We start from the raw sequence: 21,829 nt of genomic DNA, 5'->3' as shown, positions 1-21,829 counted from the left end.
TGGGTGTCCCGGATATTGAAAAGGTCACAGCATAAAACGTATAAAGAGCAATGGGGGAAATGAACGACTAAAAGATTCCATCAAAAATCAGATGAAAGAAGTACATTTTAAACATGATTAAAAAGGAGAAGTAGGAAGAGAAGACGGTAAAGAGAACAAAGACATGGTGACGTCTGTGATTATAATGGCAGCATGAAGGGAAGAAAGGGCTTCAAAGGTTGATGGGAGAATAAATTAACAAGTCCTCATTCTCCAGGACTCAGACTTGCAATTTCATTTTTGAGCCATTTCCATTCAGAACCAATAGCCACAGCTCTGCCAGCCATTATTACCGAATGAGAGAGAGACTCTTGAACGGCCACTTTCAGAAATAGGATTTTTACTTATATCATTATTTCTCTGACAAGGCAAACAAACAAACAAACAAACAATTTCTCATCCCGAGCAATGATTACATTTGAAAGTGCTCCGTCACATCAGGGTGATGCACGGAGGAGACGGAAGCTTCAGCCGAAGGAGAGTACGAATAATATTGTTCTTGTTCAGTGTGTTTAATGTGGAAGCTATTGAAAAGTCTAAATGTCTTAAAGGGCTCATGTCATACTTGTCTGGTTATTCCCCGTCCCCTTGTGTGTTATGAAGCTTTTTGTCTGCAGAGTCACAAACCCTCAAAGTGCGAGTACAACTCTAACACAGAAAAGACCTGTCTGTGCTGCCATACCCAAATGGACCAATCCGTGGAGCTCCTCACACACACTCTCTCAGCGGCAAAACTGTGACGCGCTGGGGGGGGGGGGGTGCGGGTGCTTGTGGTGCCTCGCAGATGGGGGTGCTGCAGCTCCCTCAGCGTGAATATACAATATAGTATGTGAATATACATACTATACAGAGATGCTGTTTGAGAAACCAATGTGAGTTTGGAAAATGTAACAATATAAATCTATTCTAGTCGACCTCAACAATGGAAATATGATCAGTAGAAATGGCCATGACATGGGAGCTTTAAATAACTTCCCTTAGTTCAACTCTGCTATTGCTGGAGTAACCGTAAACCTCTTAAAACATGTTTATTTGTTTTCTTTGAGCATTTCATGATACATTTTTTTTATCAAGCTAATGTCTGTGTGCTAAAGTCAGAGCTGAAATCAAGATGATGTTAGCCTAGCTTAGCATAAAGAAAAAAGGCAGGAAGGGAATTACAAGCCTGGTTCTTTCTAAAGAAAAGAAACCTTTTCCAAATGTTATGTTAATAAGTGAGCTCATAGTTTATGCACAGATATGACATTTAGAGAAATCCTTCCATTAGTCTCAATAACAAACTAAATGTAATTAAAAAAAATGTAAGAAGAGAGCTCTGCTGTTAAAATATATATGACAATACATGTAATTAAAGTACAATACTGGTGTTATTTTACATTATAAACTAATAAACAGACCAACACTAATAACACATTAGTCAGTCTCTCAACGCTTTGTGACTTCAGTTACATCCATTATGATCATCTCTACGTGATGCTGTTCACGTCACACACTTGGAAGAGTTGTCTAAGACAATGATGAAAAATTATCCTATGAGTAATAATTCATACTTGATTGTATTGTTATTTCGAATTTATGTCAGAAGTCACTTTTGATTTGCAAGTCATAAATGCTTGTAGAATCTGTGTTATGCCACACTAGTGAGTATTCATTTAGTTTCATGCTAAGAGGCCCACCTATCACCATGACCAACAGTCGTCTACATTGTGTGATATCAGCAGAAAAGTGTCATGGAACCTGGGATTACTAAGGCCCCGGCCACACGAGGACGAAACCGGCTAAACGCATAGGATTAACGCAAACGCAATCGCAAAACAGCTTCCGTCCACACGCAATATTCACCGGATAGTGTCTGTCCACACGAGACCGCTCCGTTTAGCTCCAACCGCTGGAGAAGCTGCAGTACATATGCCGAGCCTGTACGTGGCGCTGTAACCTCTCACAAAAGCAGCGAAGAAGCATGGTTGTCATGGTTGCCCTTCTGTTTATTCTCCGCGGTGGGGGCCGAGGGAACCGGGCAGAGTTTTTCGCCAGTCAACGTGAATTCAAGTTTAAATCTTCCGGACAAAATGATAAAAGTGCCGGTCAAAGGTCTTCTTTGTTATTTATTGAGCTTTAAAACAAACGAATAACGACTCTATATAATATAATAATAAAATACACGGAGCCTCTCTTTTTCCTCCTTCTCTTCGGACAGCGTCAGTGTCTGTCTCATGCAGCAGCTCATCCAGTAACGAGTGACCCGGCCGACAGTAAAAATAAACATATGTATAACTAGTGTAGGTAGTTTGAGAGGTGTCTCCGTCCTGTCAGATTAGACTTCACTCGCGTTTAGGTCCATATCGAGAGAAAGATAAATAATCTGAATTCAGTGTGCAGTTTACTTTAACGCGGGGTGAGCAGCAGAGGTGGGGAGAGGCGGGGCTATTGCCTCATCATTATCAGAAAATGATCGTATAGGGCGTACACACGGAGCCGTTGGACCCCCCAGAGCGTTGCGTATGCCGTTCTATCCACCTTGGGACCCGTTATCGTTTCCGCAGTCGTTTAGTGCCGTATTCGGTCGTCCTCGTGTGGCCGAACGGTCTATATACTAAACAGTAACTTAAACGACCGTTTTCGTCCCCGTGTGGCCAGGGCCTAAGTCTGGGAGGAAAGAAGATGCAACGTGACACTGCATGAGGTCAGGAAGAGTTCAACGATGCATGCAGTTTGAGATGTATATACATTCTGAGATGTTCTTGGTCTGTCGGGCATTACACTATGAACTGTTTTTGTGCAAGGTAATGTGTCTGTTACCAATATAATATTTGACTTCAACCATCTCTGTGTTTGTGTTTTATTGATTCCTCTTCGTCTTTTTCTTTAATGTTGTGAGTGTTACATCGGATCCACGACATGCTAATCTCTGTGAATAACAACCGGTCTCTCTGTTCGCTGCTACCTACCCATCATTGTCCTGCTCGGTGACGTTCTCCCTCTGACTCTGCAGCAGCATGGAGACGATGTTATACTGACTCTCCAGCAGCAGGAAGGAGTCCAGATTACAGCAGAGCACACTGAGCAGTCTGTAGACACACATACACACAAAACAAGACATCATGAACCCAGAGGGGACTGGCGTTTTGTCCTACAGTAGCAGATGGCAGCGCCGGGCAGTCCAGACTGTATCGCAGGAACATGCAGACCACATTTAAACTGTCTGTTTCCCCTGTTATTGTGTGTCTGCAGGTTCTGGATCAGTCAACACAATTCCCACCAGCTCGCCGTGGCAAATTGTAAGCTTTGTTAAGTAGGAACCCCTTGGGAAAAGCATCACGGTTCAATTTGAGTTGCTGGTAATGACACCGGGCTCAAGCAGGCTGTTGAGCTGCGGCAGCATTTTGGGAGACCAAAGTACGTGTTAGCTCTGTGTTTTATATGATCCAGCACCTGTAGAGAGAAAAAGCTTCTTAACATATTTTAATGAAGCATCAGTGACTTTTAAAATCCTGTGTTACTGATGGTCACAGCAATTTTTGGTGGAATAATCATAAAAATCCCAAGGGAACAAGCGTTGAAAAACGATTCCCCCGTGACTCACCGTGTCCTCACATCGGCTCGAAAGGTCGCCTTAATTTAGACTGGATTTAAGTGCCTATCAGAAAAGCTCTGCGTGCGTCGAAGCCTGTGTGCAGCACTCATCACCATAACGCATCAGGTCATTCTCATATTGGCTGTCTGCGTTGTGTTCTGGCCCTTCAATAATGTGTCTAAACTGGTCTTTAAGATACTTTTTAGGACTTCTCATCATAAATATGAAGATACTCCTCGATTCTCTCCTGTGTTAACCACTCTACACCCAACACACTCTCTATTCCAGCGCACTTAAAGGTGGGGTAGGTAAGTTTGAGAAACCGGCTCGAGATCGCTAGAATTTGAAAATAAACAACCAGAGAAAATCTGCCACTTCCTTAGAGAGCCCCTCCTCCAACACACACGAACGCGCACATGACCAATGAGGGCACGAGATAAGTGTGTGCCCAGATGGAAGGCTGACAGGCAGGTAGGCCATACAATCGGTTGTACTTTTTACAGTATTACGGCTTCTACAGATGACATTTTTTTTATGGATTTTTTGTCAAAGCACTTAAAGGTGGGGTAGGTACGTTTCAGAAACCGGCTCCAGATACACTTTTTGTTATATGCCATGGAATGCTCTAAACATCCCGATAGCAATGAATATCTGAAGTGCTTTGACAAAAAATCCATAAAAAAATGTCATCTGTAGAAGCCGTAATACTGTAAAAAGTCCAAGGCAGGTAGGCCAACCAATCATTTTAGCCGGCCCGGCTAAACGGATTGGATGGCCTACCTGCCTGTCAGCCTTCCATCGGGGCACAAACTTATCTCGTGCCCTCATTGGTCATGTGCGCGTTCGTGTGTGTTGGGGGAGGGGCTCTGTGAGGAAGTGGCAGATTTTCTCCGGTTGTGTATTTTCAAATTCTAGCGATCTCGAGCCGGTTTCTCAAACTTACCTACCCCACCTTTAAGATATTCATTGCTATCGGGATGTTAAGAGCATTCCATGGAATATAACAAAAAGTGTATCTCGAGCCGGTTTCTGAAACTTACCTACCCCACCTTTAAGGAGACTACTCGAACAAATTACAATCAGAAATACTAAATGATGTGGTCTTCACGAACACAGTAAGACCAATTAAGTAGAAAAGGTGCACAAATAGTACTATTTTAAAAACGATGTCAAAAACTGTTGGCAGGTACACAGGACCGTTGTACTTTTTGTTGACCGCAAGATTTATGATTGCTTTGATCATTATTATTACAATGTCTATGTCTGATAGGCCCGGCCTCAGCCTCTCAGTGACCTTGTTTGTTTCCTGCTGTCGCTATATTTTTGTTAACCCATTAATCCCCAGGAAAGTGAAAATGTTAAGTAATATTTGTTAATGTCCCTCTTGAGCATAATCGTAACAAGGCATCACTCAGGGAAAATACTGAAGGATTTTCCAAATGCTTCTGTTTGATATTAATCCATAACCGTCTCTCTGCAGATAGACCTGATGCTCAGAGAGTCTTTAAACTAGCATATATCTTTTTTGTTAACTCCTACTTTGTACATGCATAGTATGACTTGCCTATTGGTGTATTTTCGGAGAGAGCTGTCCTTCTTCAATATCACTGCTTTTAGTTTAACACCATTTCACACTTCAGAACTGTTACAAGCTGTGTAATTCTTTACACAATTTTTTTAAATATTTGTTTCTGTTTTTTATGCATACTTCTTGTTAAACATTAAAGGTAGGGTAGGTAAGAATGGAGAAACCAGCTTGAGTGTGCGAGAATTTGAAATAAAGGTATTCTGATTCATAAAAAAAAGAAATGTGCGTATAAAACAACAAAAGCACAATGAAACGGAAATGTCAGAGGTATTTTTGTACACATTTAAAAGGCTGTATAAAAAAACAAAACAGATCCAGCATTCAGAAAATGTCATTTCAATCTCCGTGTGTGTGTGTGTGTGTGTGTGTGTGTGTGTGTGTGTGTGTGTGTGTGTGTGTGTGTGTGTGTGTGTGTGTGTGTGTGTGTGTGTGTGTGTGTGTGTGTGTGTGTGTGTGTGTGTGTGTGTGTGTGTGTGTGTGTGTGTGTGTGTGTGTGTGTGTGTGTGTGTGTGTGTGTGTGTGTGTGTGTGTGTGTGTGTCCTTGTGCCTACTAAGAGGAAGTGTTGAGTTTGGTGTGTTAGAAACACTTCTCTCCTTTTTAGTAGCTGATTTATTTCCTGATGTGCCGGGGCAGTTTCTTGGACTCCCGTTTGATTGACAGCTCTACTCGGTCATGTTGACAGCAGCACAGCGAGAGGCTGAGAGTCTGTCAGGCCTTCTGACCTCTCGCAGTGTGAAACTATAAGAAACGGAAAACCAGGTCTGCTTCCACTTTGTCTCTCTGATGGGCTTCTCTTATCGAGTGGAGTGAAGAATGACTTTATAATCAGAGATGTTTAGCTGTGCTCAAAAGGTGCCACGTATCATGTTTTCCACGACCAATAATATACCAATCGTTTCTCAATTACCGTACTTTTCGGACTATAACGCGCACCTGCATATAAGCCGCAGCAGCTAAATTGTCCGTCTGTCTTGCTCTCGTTCTGTCTCTCGGTTCCACTTTTACTTTGGCGCGCTACCTGTCTCACTCTTTTCCGGCCTCCAGCTTTTTCTGCTGGAGCCCGCCGCTTGAAGGTGGCGGGCGCGGACCGGTCCTAGAGCCCATAGCGTTAAAGGTGGTTAATGTTACCTGTAAAATCCATATATTTAGGAGGTCCCCTAGTGGCCGTTAGCTGTACAAAAAAATGGGGGAAAAAGTCGCGGCTTATAGTCCGAAAAGTACGGTACTTACTTTGTGATCTATAAAAATGTCTAAAAATAGAACCCAAATTAACAATCAAATTGATGACTTGCTTTAGATTCAAGATTCAATATTGGAGCTCCTCCAACAATGCAACATATATAATAAAATACAAAATAAAAAATAGTGCAAAAAGTCTATATACATGTCAATAGAATATGATATGTCCAAGAACAGAATATGAAATTAAATAATGTACATTAAGACAAAATTAAATGCAGTTTACTGCGGTGATAACTAGTTATATAAATAAGTAGATTTGTAAACCTAAATGAACCAACAATGGGTTCAGTTGGCAAACATAGAAGAAGATGAGAGCAGGCTGGCTGCAGTAAGGACAGTATGTGACCATTAGAGCATTATCGAGACAGTCATCTGCATGTTTCATTGTGCCAAGCCATGCAGTTAGCTCCGTAAGGGATGCCAAACGCCCTGACGTGGGACATGCGTAAAGGCTTGTTAACAACACAAGCTTTGACATAAATAGCAGTTTAATAAAGGAAGATCAGAGGGGTTACCGAATGGATGCCTTATCTTTCAATTCTACACATATTTCAGATGTATTGTGTCCATTTTGGTAACAAGACACTTTCTACACCAGGGCACAAAGGGTAACAGCAGATAGACGTTTAAGCTTTTTTCTTTTTTAAATGAATAATAATCCATCTCATCTGTGAGTTCGTTACCTTCAAGCTGACATGGACGACACCTCACACATGCATCAGAGGACTTGAAAACGAACCAATCAAAATGGAGTAATCAATCTGCTTGCCAGTTTGACTGCAAATCATGCTCGTCATTGATTAGTCATGCCTGGGGAAAGATGCAACTGATCAATACCAATAGCCGCTTTCACATCAAGTACTTTGCCGTACTTAGTGCCCCGGCACTTAACTAAGTACAGATCGCGTTCACACCGGAATAAGTTCCCTGCCACCGTCCCAGAAGACAGTGAAGTGATCTCACTCATCCTTTATAGCAAGCCATTATAAAAGTCATACAGAACCTTCACATGTTGAAACTATCAATGGAGTACAAATCTAAATTGTAACTTCCAATCTAATTTTTAAATAAGAATGGCATACTGCATGTCCTCCCTACTACTTTCTTTAATCATTCATTCTACTTAATTCACCATCCAATAGTGTGTCCTGTGATATTGTAATATGTTAACAAGATTCCTTATGTGTGTCCTTCCTTGTCTCATTCATAGCATATTTGAGAAGGCTTTTGAACATATCCATAATAATCTCTGTAGTGCTTAGGGCTGCATTTAAAAATAATAAATACAAAATAAAAGCAGCTTTAAGTGTGTGGAGGCCCTGCACAAGCACTCACACTTGACATGTTCAGAGCCATCAACAGCTGAGAGGGTGAAGAATAAAAAAGGCAGCCAAAACATGGGGATAGAGGGCTGGTTGCCATCCCCCCATGCCCTCTCCCCGCAGTACCTCACAGATCTCCTCCACCCATACATCCCGTCCCGCACCCTTCGACCCTCAGACTCCGGCCTGCTCTCCATTCCCCATTCACGCCTCCGCACCTTCAGTGTCGCTGCCCCCACCCTCTGGAACTCCCTCCCTGCAGAAATCCGCAACGCCCCTTCTCTCAACATTCAAATCAACCCTTAAAACTCATCTGTTCAACATCGCCTTCCAACAATAACTCACTCCCCCCCCCCCCCCCACTCTTCCATTTCTGCCCCGTTTTATGTTTATGTTTTTTTTTATGTTTTATGTCTTGTCCTTGTATGTTTCTCTGTAAAGCGACCTTGAGGTTATGAAAGGCGCTATATCAATTCAAGGTATTATTATTATTATGACAACAAAGTGGCTTTTAGCAGCATGGAGAAAGGCCGAGGGATTTAGCTCTCATTAGCTTGTGAAGATCAAGAGGGGTGGAAATTGTGGGGACTCTTTTTTTTTTCTTTTCAAGATGGGGCTGCACTTCAGGAGTGCTCGAAGCCTGTTGGCTTGGCAGTGGTGCTGGTGGTTAAACCTGCGATGAATATGTTAGTGGCAGTGGCTCAGCCAGTAGGGACTTGGACTGGGCTCGCCGGTTCAAGTCCCCAACCAGACCTAAAATATGGAGTGTGGACTGCTACTTGGAGAGGTCCCCTCCTGCCCTGCCGTGGTGCCCTTGAGCAAGGCTACGGACACCTCCCTTCCCCCCTCACTTGCTGTACAATAGCTGCCCACTGCTCCTAGTACTAGACTCCTGGTTCTAGGATGGGTTAAATGCAGAGAACACATGTCACTGTGTGTGCTCTGCATGTGTGACCATTAAAGAGGGGTTCATCCCCCCCAATTATATTCTATTCTCTATTCTTCTATTTATGAGGAAGTTGCAACATCCTGCTGAAGTGTAGTCCTCGGTTGCATTGGTCCAATTTAGTGAAATTCGCAAAAGTTCAACCCGTCTTCAGAGGTTTCATTCAGAAAGCTGCTCTTAGGGTAAGGTTAGCAAAGGGTTAATCATCAAATCCCATTAAGAGTTACAGTAATGTTAACCCTACTGACAAGTGTCACCTGTATAACCAACGCCTGTGTTATTGCTCTGTGCCATAGAGCTCCATTCTTTCCTGCAATACTATCAGAAACAAACCAATTAGCTGTTCAACCTATCCAGACGTTAAATGATTACAGTGAACATGGACAATAGTTCAATCAAGATACACCAATATGTTCACTGAATTCAAGCCTCTGCCAAACAAGTCCGCACAACACTGATCAAGTCTATCGACACCAGTAAAACCACTCGGCGTGCTGTCGTTAGATGTCCCCACACTAACGGCCCGTCTACACTACAGCGTCGACAGCGTCGAAAGCTCCAATCTGCCCATTCACTTTCAATGGGGTGACGTCACGTAGCCGCACTTTTTCGCCGAACTGAATTGTGGGTAGCAGAGCGGTCCGTCTCCGGCGTCTCAGGCGACAGAAGTTGAACAATGTTCAACTTCTGTCGCCTGAGACGCCGGAGTAGCCAGCGCCAGCCAATCAAATCCCGTTTCCCAAAATCTGACAGCTGAAGCCGTAGCCAATCAAACCGCGTCTAAGCTGGGAGAGATATCCCGCCGTTCATTTCTATATTTCAAAAAAAGTCGGAGGAGAAACTAACTATCGCCGTAGCAAATCACCCGGTTTTGTATGACCAGACCCTCTTCACCTACCGGGATACAAACCGGAGGAACCAGGCATGGAGGGAGGTGGCAGAGACAGTGGGGGAAACTGGCAGGTTTTCGCCTGTTTGGGGAGTTTATATATATATTGCTCGCATAAAATCCCCGGGGGTTTTTGCTTTGGATGTCGGGGGCGGGAGATTCATGTGATTGGTTGTTGGTCGTGTTGCTTGAATAAAATCCCCAAGCTCCAGACACGCCCAGCTCCAAGCTATTTTTGAAGCTGTAGTGTGGACGCTCCGTGACGATACGTCCACACAGCAGCTTCAGAAGAAACTTCCAACGCTTCCAACGCTTCTCTGCCCGTTGACTTTGAATGGGGATGACGTCACTTTGCCTCGCTTTTCCCCGAACTGCATTGTGGGGGAGCGAAGCGAAGATTTCCAGGATCTCCAGGATTCAAAAGTTGAGCAATGTTCAACTTTTGAAGCTGAGCTGGAAGCGCCAGCCAATCAAACACGTTTATGCAAATCTGACAGTAGAAGCGCTAGCCAATCTAACCGCGTGTAAGCAGGGAGAGCCAGACCGCAGTTCATTTCCTCATATTCCAAACGAGAAATTACGGGAGCAAATCACCCGGTTCTTTACGACCAGAACTATTACCGGGATACAAACCGGAGGAACCAGGCATGGAGGGAGGTGGCAGAGGCAGTGGGGGAAACTGGTAGGTTTTCGCCTGTTTGGGGAGTTTATATATATATATATATTGCTCGCATAAAATCCCCGGGGTTTTTTGCTTTGTATGTCGGGGGCGGGAGATTCGCATTGCTCGCAAAAAATCCCCAAGCTGTCAGACACGCCCAGCTCCAAGATTTTCAAGATTTTTGAAAAGCTGCTGTGTGGATGTACCGTAAGGGCTCTCTTCCTGTGCACATGTGTGACTTCCCTCTGCTAGTTTCTCTTTTATATGGTGCATAAACTCCAGATTGCTGCTGCTTTGCTATTCTCTCTAATATGGTAATTACTCATTCCAGCACACAGAGAGAGACGGCAGTTCAACACTCTAGCTTTGAATGTGTATACATCCACAGCTCAAAATACTCTGCAACAAAAGGCACTATTTACGGTGCCTTGCTTTTAGTAGGAAATGACTAAGAATGTGCCCCTACAAATTTGTCACGTTTTTGAAGATGTATGCATTTAGTAGGAACCAATTAGAATCCTCTGTGATTTCTAATACACCAATGAGAATAGTATCTTTGTGAATATTACACTATTATCTATTATGTATTAGTTAGACTGATTGCAGCCAAGTCCCCATACTCCCTATATTGTGGTCATACAGTATAATCACAATAATAACAATACATAATATTTGTATAGCGCTTCTCTAGGACTCAAAGTCGCTCCACTTTCAGTGTTAGGAGCTGCTGCGTTGACTTCGGGTAAAACCCAGTTTTTTGTTTCTCATCTAAAAGTTTACAAAGAGCCAACATGAACGTTCATGCACAATAAGATTCATTCTTAAACCTAATATAAATACAACATCAACCCAGTCTCTTAATCAGACAATTGTTTGGTTGCAAATGGTTGTCGGTTCTTTGAAACGACTTCACGTCTCAGTGGAAAATAAAAAAATAAATATGCAGAATCTTAAGTACCATCTGTCGGCTGAGAGTGCCTGTGGGTTTAAGGTGGCCATATATTTTCATTCGAATGCTATCTGTAAGTCTTGTTGAATACAAAACATCCAGTATAAAATTAACAAGCAGAAAAGAATGCAACACAACGGAGGAAGAGCGATTTGGATTCAACACAAGCTCCTGATGCCGCTGTAGGCTAATAATATTCACATGAAAGGGAAAATTCAAGGCACACTGCTTTGTGGAAGTACACATTCTATAGGACAAACTTGTGCATCAAAGCTAAATAAATATTTATGCTACTGCATAATGTGTGGGGGTGTTTGACCCTGAGAGAGACCGGTCTTGGCTCAATGGTCATGTTTTAAATCATGTAGCCTTGATTCAAAAGTAAAGTAGTTTACCTTGAATTTCAGAAGGGAACTTTCCGTGTAGACCGTCAAAGAAAAATAATTGAATGCAGTATTTAAGACTGTGATCAAATATATGTAAGGGAAGACGAGGTGACACTCAGTATTTTTGATGGTATTTACTACTGAGCTTTACACTGCAGGGGGCGCTCTTCTCTACGAAACACAAACAGAACCAATGCAAACGACTAAGTCTACAAGTCTAACCTCTAATATAAGTCATATAACATAAGAATACTGTGAATAGTGAAGTGATTTTGAACACAATGAATCCACATCCATGCTAACAAACATCAGCGAGTGTGAGATCAACGGAATGTTCACATTGTACCATTCAACGTGCTAATAACGGATACATGCAGCTGTGTGAAGCTTCAAACATATACTTTACTGGGATTAATTTAGAATTAATAATATACTTCAAATGAAAATGGTTTGCTTTGACCTATTGACAGTAAAGCGCTACATTTAGCAGCCCACAGAGTGTTTGTCAGTGCATCCATCAGTCTGCGAGTCAGATGAATAAAGATATTGTTCCTTTCACTTGGCTCTGTGTGTGTGTGTGTGTGTGTGTGTGTGTGTGTGTGTGTGTGTGTGTGTGTGTGTGTGTGTGTGTGTGTGTGTGTGTGTGTGTGTGTGTGTGTGTGTGTGTGTGTGTGTGTGTGTGTGTGTGTGTGTGTGTGTGTGTGTGTGTGTGTGTGTGTGTGTGTGTGTGTGTGTGTGTGTGTGTGTGTGTGTGTGTGTGTGTGTGTGTGTGTGTGTGTGTGTGTGTGTGTGTGTGTGTGTGTGTGTGTGTGTGTGTTGCTTTTAATCTTACTGAAGCATGTTTAAAGCCATTTGATGTTCATTAACCCCAGCATCAACCTTTGTTTTCAGCACGTCAAAGAAATAATCAATTTTAAGACGCTACTTTTCTCACACAGATATTATTACATCTTTTTTTCGGATTTAGTTTTAACCTTTACCGAAACCATATACCTCATTTTAAATGTACTTCACAATGAGGATATATTTTCATTTCAGATGGATTTCAGCCCCATCACTACCCTTCTTACTCGTTATGTCCGATCTATATAAATATAGTCACACACACACACACACACACACACACACACACACACACACACACACACAGATGCACGCACACACACGGCTTATTTCTCTCTTATCCAGAGAAATCCTTTTATCAGCCTCTCAAAGCTGGGTAATCAAAGAATAAAGAACCATGTCAGTCTGCTATTGCTCGAGACTGAAGTGTGTGTGTGTGTGTGTGTGTGTGTGTGTGTGTGTGTGTGTGTGTGTGTGTGTGTGTGTGTGTGCGTGCGTGCGTGCCTGCCTGCCCGCCCGCCTGCCTGCCTGCCTGCCTGCAGTCACCATGTGCTTCCTGTCTGATGTGAAGTAATATGGAATAGCAAGATATATCAATCTCACCTCAGGCCGAATGTGTGAGACTGCTCATAGTGGAACAGGGAATGAATCTTAGCATCTGTATCCACAGCAATCAGCCTGTCAATCATATCCTGTGGAGTCAAATGAGAGGCTTTGAACAAAACACAGCAGTTATGGTGCAAAACAGTTGATAATCACGATGTGTAAGGTGAGAAATGTACATCAGACTGGGTGCATTAGGGTTTTTGAGGGGGAGGCTAGGTGACACAAATGCGTAGGTGGTGGATGAAAGCAATATAAGAAGTGCAAACATGCCCTCACATGGCTGAGAGAGGCATTGCATGAAATGTGAAAATCACTCACAGGAATGGAGGTTGGCATCTCTCTCAGGGTGTATTCACTTTTGTTGGCAAGAGGCTGCCGGCCAAGCAGCTCCCAAACTGCCTGGGAGGAGGAGAGCAGGTTCACCAAGGAGAGGAAGGACTGGAGAGAGGGACAGAAACACCCGAGGGTTAGAGGAAGGAGTACAATACAATAAAAACAGTGCGAAATAACTGAAATGGAGATATAACTTAAAGGTCACCTATCATGCTATTTTTAGGCAACAGCACAGGTCTCAGATATATACAAATATATAAAACACATGTCTATGAAGTGTTTTGCTCAAAACACCAAACAGATCACCCATTCTAGCCATGCCTCATATCCCTCTATTTCACTTCCTGATTCTAAAGTGCTGATTTGGGAATAAAGATTAAAATAAAAAAGGAGGGGGCGGAGCTTATGCGGGACCCGGCAGCTACCGTCTAAACTAAATGTTGCCGTGATGAAACGCCATATCATGGATTATCAAGGCTCTGAAACAGTCTGGAGCTCAAAGGCTTTCTCTCTTGCCGGTTACACCACAAGGTGAGTTCCTTTCTACTTCCTGCTTCTTCACACACATGCTCTCCAGTACAGGTTAGCTCTGAGTGTTAGCGATGCTAATGTAAACACCGACCAGATTACGTCCAAAACAGCCGGGCATTGTTTCTGATAGCGACGTTTCTAATTGGGCCGTGGGTCCACATTTCAGATGTTACGTCATATCGACAGCAAATCTGGATCAGCTCCGTTGTTCCCCGTTTTTAGAGATTTGGGTACGGAGGAAAAAAGCGAGGGTTTTATTTTCTGACGCTGCGTGAGTTCCCCGACACACCGGGGACACATTTATGTATAAAAGACATCACAAAGTGCATTTTGCATGATAGGTCCCCTTTAACTCAGAACTCACAATTGATCATTCCAGTGATCGTTTTAAAATGAAAGAGTGATCCTGCATGAACTCATTGGCTATTTTTTTTAATACTTTTATTGATCGATGCTGTTTTGAGAGGGGGTAGACGGGGAGGACATTGCCTATAGTTCTGGACCTATCTGGCGGCTCATTTTGTTATAGATTTAATCAACCTTAGTAGTCATTTTCGACAAGTACTTGTTTGTGTTTCAAACTTTTGGTTGTTATCTTGTGTGCATTTTGTAGAAATAACTATTAAGGATTTGGTCTTTGATGTAGTTTAGGCTATTAATGAAGGTACATTTGTCAAATCATATGCAACCCCTAATAAAGAAAAACAAAAGAAACTTCTGAATACAATTAAATAACTAAATACAAACTGTACCCCGTGTCCTTTTGTGTTCTTCTATAGTCCATTTCCTGCTGTTTGTCTCGTCTTACCCCGGCTGATACTTCACTAAATCCACTGTTTTAATTGTTCCCTAAGACGCCCCCCAAAATAAATGTATTATTATTATTATACTAATGCAGATAATAGATAGAGTCAGGAATATAGAGGGAACATGTAATGGCTCAACTAGCCAGTTAATATCTAATATCTTAATATCTAGAAGTCCGTTTATTTTGCCTATGATGAAAATGTTAATTGACGCTAAAAAAAGTGAACATTAAAAAAGGGATTTCACAGGAATGAAGACATGCTGACAACATGTGAGCTCTCACACAATGAAATTAAAATGTGAACAGAACAGCCTGAAGATGAATAACAAAGCAACTCCACCTGCTCTCATCACTAGATCAAGGATAATTGGGAAAACTCAAGGCAATCAAAGAAAAACAATAAAGTACGCACTCACACATACATACAATTATTTCTATTAAGCAGCTTGAAAGCAACAACAAAGCTTTGACGAATGCAGTGACTGTAAAAAAGAAAGGTGCATAAGAGACTTTTATTATGTGTCTTTTTTAGGTTTTCCAAGACACAATTGAATCAAAAACATTAATACAATTCAAATCCACAAAAGAAATGCTACCGCCCCCCCCCCCCCCCCCCCAGATCAGAGCTCACTTTAAAGGAATTGCTGGTGTACTGCGTCTGTGCTACATATTTTGTCAATTTTAGCAGACGTTTGTATTGAACGTTTATGTGTGTGCAGTCTTGGGGCTCTGACACCAAGATGTAGCTGGGATGTGAAACCTGGCAGCTGACAGGCTTTACATTCCCCAGTTCACACTTCACTGACTGTCTGTATTCACTTTGCTATTTTCACCGAGAGAGAGAAGACTCGGCTCCCGTCAGAGCGTCACACACACAAACAGTAGAGCTTCAACTAAAGTTTGAACCTGTCCTCGACTTAAATCCCAAGCAAATTTGTTTAAAAACTAAAAATGCAGCTTCATGCAAGGAGGAAGTTCTCAAGGTTAGACACACCTGATTTTATTTACAGACAGAAGACTACAGCCCTTCTTTAGCTTGAGCAGAGACATGCAAGGTTACATTTTCAATCAATCAATTCAGTTTGATCCTCTTTCAGAATAAACAAGTTGGTATAACAGGGTGTCTGTAGGAATCCTGAAGTCACATGTGAAACCTTTTAAGACCTTTTTTAAGACCCTTTCCATACATTTTAAGACCTCATCGCCACTTTGAGTTCTAACCGGTTACCTTGGCGACACACTTTACCTCACATTGACTATACACAGTATTGATTGTCCTTCCTCCTTATCTTCCAACCATTTGGACGCAAACTTGCATTTCCCCATAACGATGTTGCTTAGCAACCGGCGTAAACGGACCTCCGCTCGCTATCAAGCAGTGAGCGTGCGACGTCCTGTTCTGATGACGTCAAACCCAACGGGATGCCATCAATAAACTCCACAGAATTACACTACACACCTACGCAATGATTACATTCAGGCAGACTGTAGAACACAACCTCTTTGGACCATTTGTATACTTATTGAAAACAAGCTACAACATGTGATACCTTGGGAAATGCCGTTTCATACTTTTTATTTTTTTTCTGTAAAGCCGGTGTGTCCTTGGGCAAGACACTTCACCTGAACTTGCTCCTGTGGGTATTGTCCACAGTGACCATTGCATGTATACAAAATATGTGTAATGTGTATATGTAAAGCGCTTTGAGCATCTGGAAAAGCGCTATAATAAATATAAGGAATTATTTTAATAGCCTTGATTTTCGCTAAATTGATTTATCGACTTTTACTACTTTTTAAGACCCCGCGGACCCCCTGGATAAAGTGGCACTTTCCACCCACTCAAACACGCAGTACCTTAAGGCAGCTCCTGTCTATGGGCTCCATGGGTGTGGGCCTGGGACAGACCACCCCCACCTCTTCAATCCCGCACTCGAGAACAGCCCACAGCTCTACCACTAGAGCACGGACCAAACCTGCAACACAAGCCAGTGGTATCGATATGAATATGAATGTAGAAGAGACAACAGAGTTAACAGACATGGAGGGAGATAAAGAAAGGGGGAAAACATGCATCGAGTCTCTAGCCAAATTAAAACCGTGGAAATTGTAATAAATGAGTAAACAGTTTTAATGATTTTGATTTTATTGGTTGTATGCCACGCTCTCTGCCTAAGGCATCCTGTTCCCACATGCACCTGATTATCTATGCTGCTTATAAACGTGTTTCTGAAATACATATATCATAATCTGATTTGCAATTCTTGTCACACAGGAATTTATATCACATAATCCTGAAATAAAAGACACCTTATATTCAGCTTTCTTTCTCCACATATGCCGTCAGAAAGGATTTGAAAAGCACCTTGTTCCCTTGGCCTCTCGATGCCTGCTTTCTGTCGACTGTTAGCATTTGTGGATACAAGCTTTAAGCATCACATCTGGCCAGTGTTTGTCTTTAAGTGCTTTAGTACCTGAAGTGTGTAAAGCTGCCACCCCTGGAGCGGTTGCTGCCACCTGTGTCACCATCACGCCATATCCAAACTTCTCACAGCGGCTCACCTGCACAAAACACAAACACAAACACAATAATCCCCCACGTTTGTTTAGGCGTTTACCATTTTTGATTCGGCAAGTCAAAATTGAATAAGAGTTAGAGAAAGGATAAACTTTGCGGGGGGGGGGGGAATGAAAGGGAGAATTGTAAACTTGGCATTCAGTATGCAAACTCTGCCGTGACTCTGCTCGGAAAGCACTTAGTGACGAAGTTTAGTACGCTAAGCAGAAATTGCAAATTGATTTTTGATTGTGCCGACCCTGCATTAATTACAACACAACTAAAAATAGACAAAATATAATTATTTTCCTTAACTATAGTGAAATGCAAAACGAGAGGCGCAATTACCAGAGTGCATAAACATTGGCAGTACATTAAGCCCACAGGGGATTGCAGTAAGACGTGCGCGTGGACAATAATATGTATATATAAAGGCATATATACAAATCAGAGAATAATACATTAAACCCTGTGTGGGAGTATCTGCATGGAACACTCTCCAGGCTATTGCATATTCCTCAGGAAATATGGCAGGGGCCTCGAGGAACAGCAGAAACAAAACACCACATCTCCGGCAGATTGAGTTCGGGCTACAGATGACACATGGAAACAGAATGAATACCGCGTTTCAAGGTGCATAATGTTTTGCCGGGTGGGATATTATAAGATACAAAGACTAGAAATTCTGAAAGCTTGCATATTTGTATTTTACTGTACAACGAAATACATTTTTCAGAGTAAAATTTGATTTAGATTTCAAAAGCAAGACTTTTTTGTAGGGTTTAAATACTGTATGATATTTTACCATGAGTTATTCAAGCTTAGTGATGCGACTTTTAATTTTCAAAAAGCTTTACTTTATTTTATTCCACCGAGTCTGATAGTGGGTGTGCAGCTGTTCATCTTGCTCCATTGCTCAGGCGTCTACGCTCCATGTTTTTTGTTCTAATCCTGCATCCTGGCTTCAGGGTTGGCTTATTGTAACTCAGTCACTGTGGCAAACAATCACCTGAGCAGTGTCATATTTCTTGCGCGCATTGATGTGATCAGGAGGGATTAAAAACAGCCACTGGAGATGGAGATGAAACAGTTCCACAGAAATATACCAGCACCGATGATTATCTTCTGCAGTAACAAAGTCACAATGTTTTTATTCATATGAAGGTGGCACATGATCACTGGCGACTGGTCATTAGGGGCAGGTGGGGCACAGCCCCACCTAGTGTCAGCAGAAGGTATTAAAATAATGAATACAACAAAATGCAAAAAATAAATTACAAAAATATATAAAATATATTTTAAGATCATGTTTAATCATCTGATTCGTCTGTACATTGCTGTGTTCTTCTAATTAGTGTCTACAGTGTGTGCCTATTGAGCTGTTTAGAGCCATGTGGGACAAAACCTGATCCTGCCCCTCCCTCTGACTGTCTAAGTGAACGGTGACTGCAAAGACTACACTGTGCATGCTCAGAGTATTTTCCTATTTAATGTGTGTGGCAAAAAATAATGACCATAGGGGCAAAGTGCTGCCATCCCCACCATACGTCATCTCACATAATTCAGAGCTGATTGGCTGTAAGTACGTGTGCCGCGAAAAGTGTGGTGTGTGAAGAGGAGACGAGAGAGAGCTGCAGTGAGGCGTCCTAAAACCAGGAAGTAAGCTGCGCATGGCTTCCCTCCACAAAAAAGCAACGAGATTTCTCCATAGGATTTTAGAAAATAGCTAAAAATAAGATCTGTGGGAAACGTAGCTGTTAGATAAATGCACGTTTTGTTCAGCCGGATAATATCCACATGTCTACCCTACTTTTATCATTTTCGAATCAAAAATCTATTGATTAGATTAGATTTATGATAGACTTTTGAAACTACAAGAAGATAAGGACTTTTACAAAAAAGTAATAGAGATTTTTGTCCAGAAGGATAGGCAAATGGACTTAATCTTCAAGTCAAGGTAAGACTGCAATTTTATTGAAAATGGGATCTTACTAAGAGAGAACAATTCAATATTTAAATGATAAAATTACATTTGTTTGGGTATCCTTCTGTTGAACTGTCTGTTTAAAAGTAATTAAAGCATCAGACAAAAAAAGCTTTTGAAAATAATATTATATTTTGATTTACTATATTTGTAAACCTGAAGAGTCGGTGCCAGTGCCTCACCAGCCATGAACCTCTCTGCAGAAGCTTATATATAGACATCTGAGTTTTTTGTGCCCCACCACTTTTGTACATATAGAAACGCCACTGCACATGATAGTTATACTGTATAAATGAAATAGCTTACAATTTAACTTGTGCTTTTATAGAAAGGGATTCATGGGACATCTGGAATTCCTGAGAAGTAGTATCTTACATCAACTGTTGTAAAGTCAAACACATGTCAAATAATACCACAGTTTGTGCCATTTCAGGGTATATGCAGGAATCCTGAAGTCAGACCTGTTTTAAGACCCTTTACATACATTTTAAGACCTCATCGCGACTTCGAGTTCTAACCGGTTACCTTGGCGACACACTTTACCTCACATTTACTATATACAGTATTGATTGTCCTTCCTCCTTATCCTCCAACCATTTGGACGCAGACTTGCATTTCCCCATAACGATGTTGTTTAACAACCGGCGTAAACGGACCTTCACGCTATCAAGCAGTGAGCGTGCGACGTCCTGTTCTGATGACATCAGATCCAACGGGATGCCATCAATAAACTCCACAGAATCTCACTACACGCCTACGCCATGATTACATTCAGGCAGACTGTAGAACACAACCTCTCTGGACCATTTGTATACTTATTGAAAACAAGCTACAACATGTAATACCTTGGGAAATGCCGTTTAATACTTTTTAATAGCCTTGATTTTCGCTAAATTGATTTATCAAGTTTTAATACTTTTTAAGACCCCGGGGACCCCCTGTGTTTAACCCTCAAATTCATTCAGGGATAACTGCAGTTAAGGTTGAGAAACGTCCAGGTGTGTATGTGGGGAGCAGGGTGTGAAATACTGATAGGCTCCAAGAAACTATGATTAGTTGTTGGAAAAAAATCCATAGCGTGTGCCTTAAGAAGCAGCACATATAAACTAAGTAATTAATACAAAGACACAGTTTAGAACTCTATTATTAAAAAGGACCAAATTGAAAATAACCAAAGTCATAGTTGTGTGGCTTCATAAAGAACGGTGTTTGTTTTCACCTGTAGTTTCTTAGTGAAGCGTGAGAACATGTAGGAGACACACTCAGTGATGGCTCCTGTCTGCTGGAGCAGCAGCAGACCTTTAGGAGTTGCAGCAAAGTTCAGCAGGCTGTCCAACAGCGTCTCCTCCCAGATGAGCCTGCTCCAAAGTCAGAGGGAAACACAGTGAGCTGTAACACAGAGCTAAAGCACTGCAAAGCAATCCCTTACACAGCGGAACAATCAAGAGAAAAGTTGAAGTTGTATAGATGAGAGTAACACCTACGTCACTTCCGGGCGAAAATTACAGCCCCGCCCACTTTGGGGGGAAAACAACGCTGTCATTTGAGTGGCGGTCAATACAAATTCTGAAGTTTTTTGCAGAAATATTTGAAAACCGTGGATTTTCTGATCTTCTAAGAGCCCGATCACGATGGCCAGTCAGGAAAACAATTACTGTACTTTTCGGACTATAAGCCTCGACTTTTTTCCCCATTTTTGTTGTACAGCTAACGGCCACTAGGGAACCTCCTAAATCTATGGATTTTACAGGCAAAATTAACCACCTTTAACAATACGGGCTCTATGACCGGTCCGCGCCCGCCACCTTTAAGCGGCGGGCTCCAGCAGGAACAGCTGGAGGCCGGAAAAGAGTGAGACAGGTAGCGCGCCAAAGTAAAAGTGGAACCGAGAGACAGAACGAGAGCAAGACAGACGGACCATTTAGCTGCTGCGGCTTATATGCAGGTGCGCTTTATAGTCCGAAAAGTACGGTACATTCAATCATTTGAACACGAAAATCGGGCTCGATATATGGTTACATTAAAATCAGTAGGCGAGGCTGTAATTTCGCCAGCTGTAATGCCAGCTCTCATGAGCGAGGCGGGAAATAATAGTTTTATCATGCCAAAAAGCTGCTGTGTCGTTCATTGCACCTCAAACATTAAAACAAATCCAGAGTTCAGTGTTTCTGTACTTCCTCTAAGAAGAAAGGACAGTAAAAGAAGAGCTCTGTGTCTTCAGGCTTGATCGCCATTCAAATAACAGCGTTGGTTTCCCCCAAAAGTGGGCTAGGCCGTAAAGTGACGTAGATGTTACTCTCATCTCTGGACATCGATCGCCAACTGCTATATTTACACATATATCGAGCCCGATCGTCAATTGTTTGCCTGTCTGGCCATCGTAATCGGGCTCTAAGAAGATCAGAAAATCCACAGTTTTCTTACATTTCTGATCGGATTGGCAAAAACTTCAGAATTTGTATTGACCGCCGTTCAAATAACAGCTTTGTTTTCCTTCAAAAGTGGGCGGAGCCGTAATTTTTGCCCGGAAGTGATGCATGTGTTACTCTCATCTATTGAACCCAATTATT

The 21,829-nt window shown here is 42.1% G+C and overlaps 1 protein-coding gene across 1 annotated transcript in view; it reads right to left on the bottom strand.

The window, feature by feature from the left end:
- The window catches only part of tbc1d32 (TBC1 domain family, member 32), a 134,283-nt gene that overhangs the window by 80,744 nt on the left and 31,710 nt on the right, over positions 1–21,829 (bottom strand). Inside the window, exons 19-24 of the mRNA XM_034076478.1 lie at positions 20,479–20,617; positions 17,193–17,280; positions 16,576–16,694; positions 13,365–13,484; positions 13,044–13,132; positions 2,988–3,107 (exon numbers count right to left, since the gene is read on the bottom strand). Coding sequence (XP_033932369.1) covers positions 2,988–3,107; positions 13,044–13,132; positions 13,365–13,484; positions 16,576–16,694; positions 17,193–17,280; positions 20,479–20,617 — 675 coding nt within the window. The remainder of the gene's footprint in view (positions 1–2,987; positions 3,108–13,043; positions 13,133–13,364; positions 13,485–16,575; positions 16,695–17,192; positions 17,281–20,478; positions 20,618–21,829) is intronic.

This window comes from Pseudochaenichthys georgianus, chromosome 24 (assembly GCF_902827115.2).
Source record: "Pseudochaenichthys georgianus chromosome 24, fPseGeo1.2, whole genome shotgun sequence".
In the NCBI taxonomy this organism is placed as follows: domain Eukaryota; kingdom Metazoa; phylum Chordata; class Actinopteri; order Perciformes; family Channichthyidae; genus Pseudochaenichthys; species Pseudochaenichthys georgianus.
Note: the sequence above shows the minus strand (reverse complement) of the source record. Positions and strands in the feature narration are given on the sequence as shown.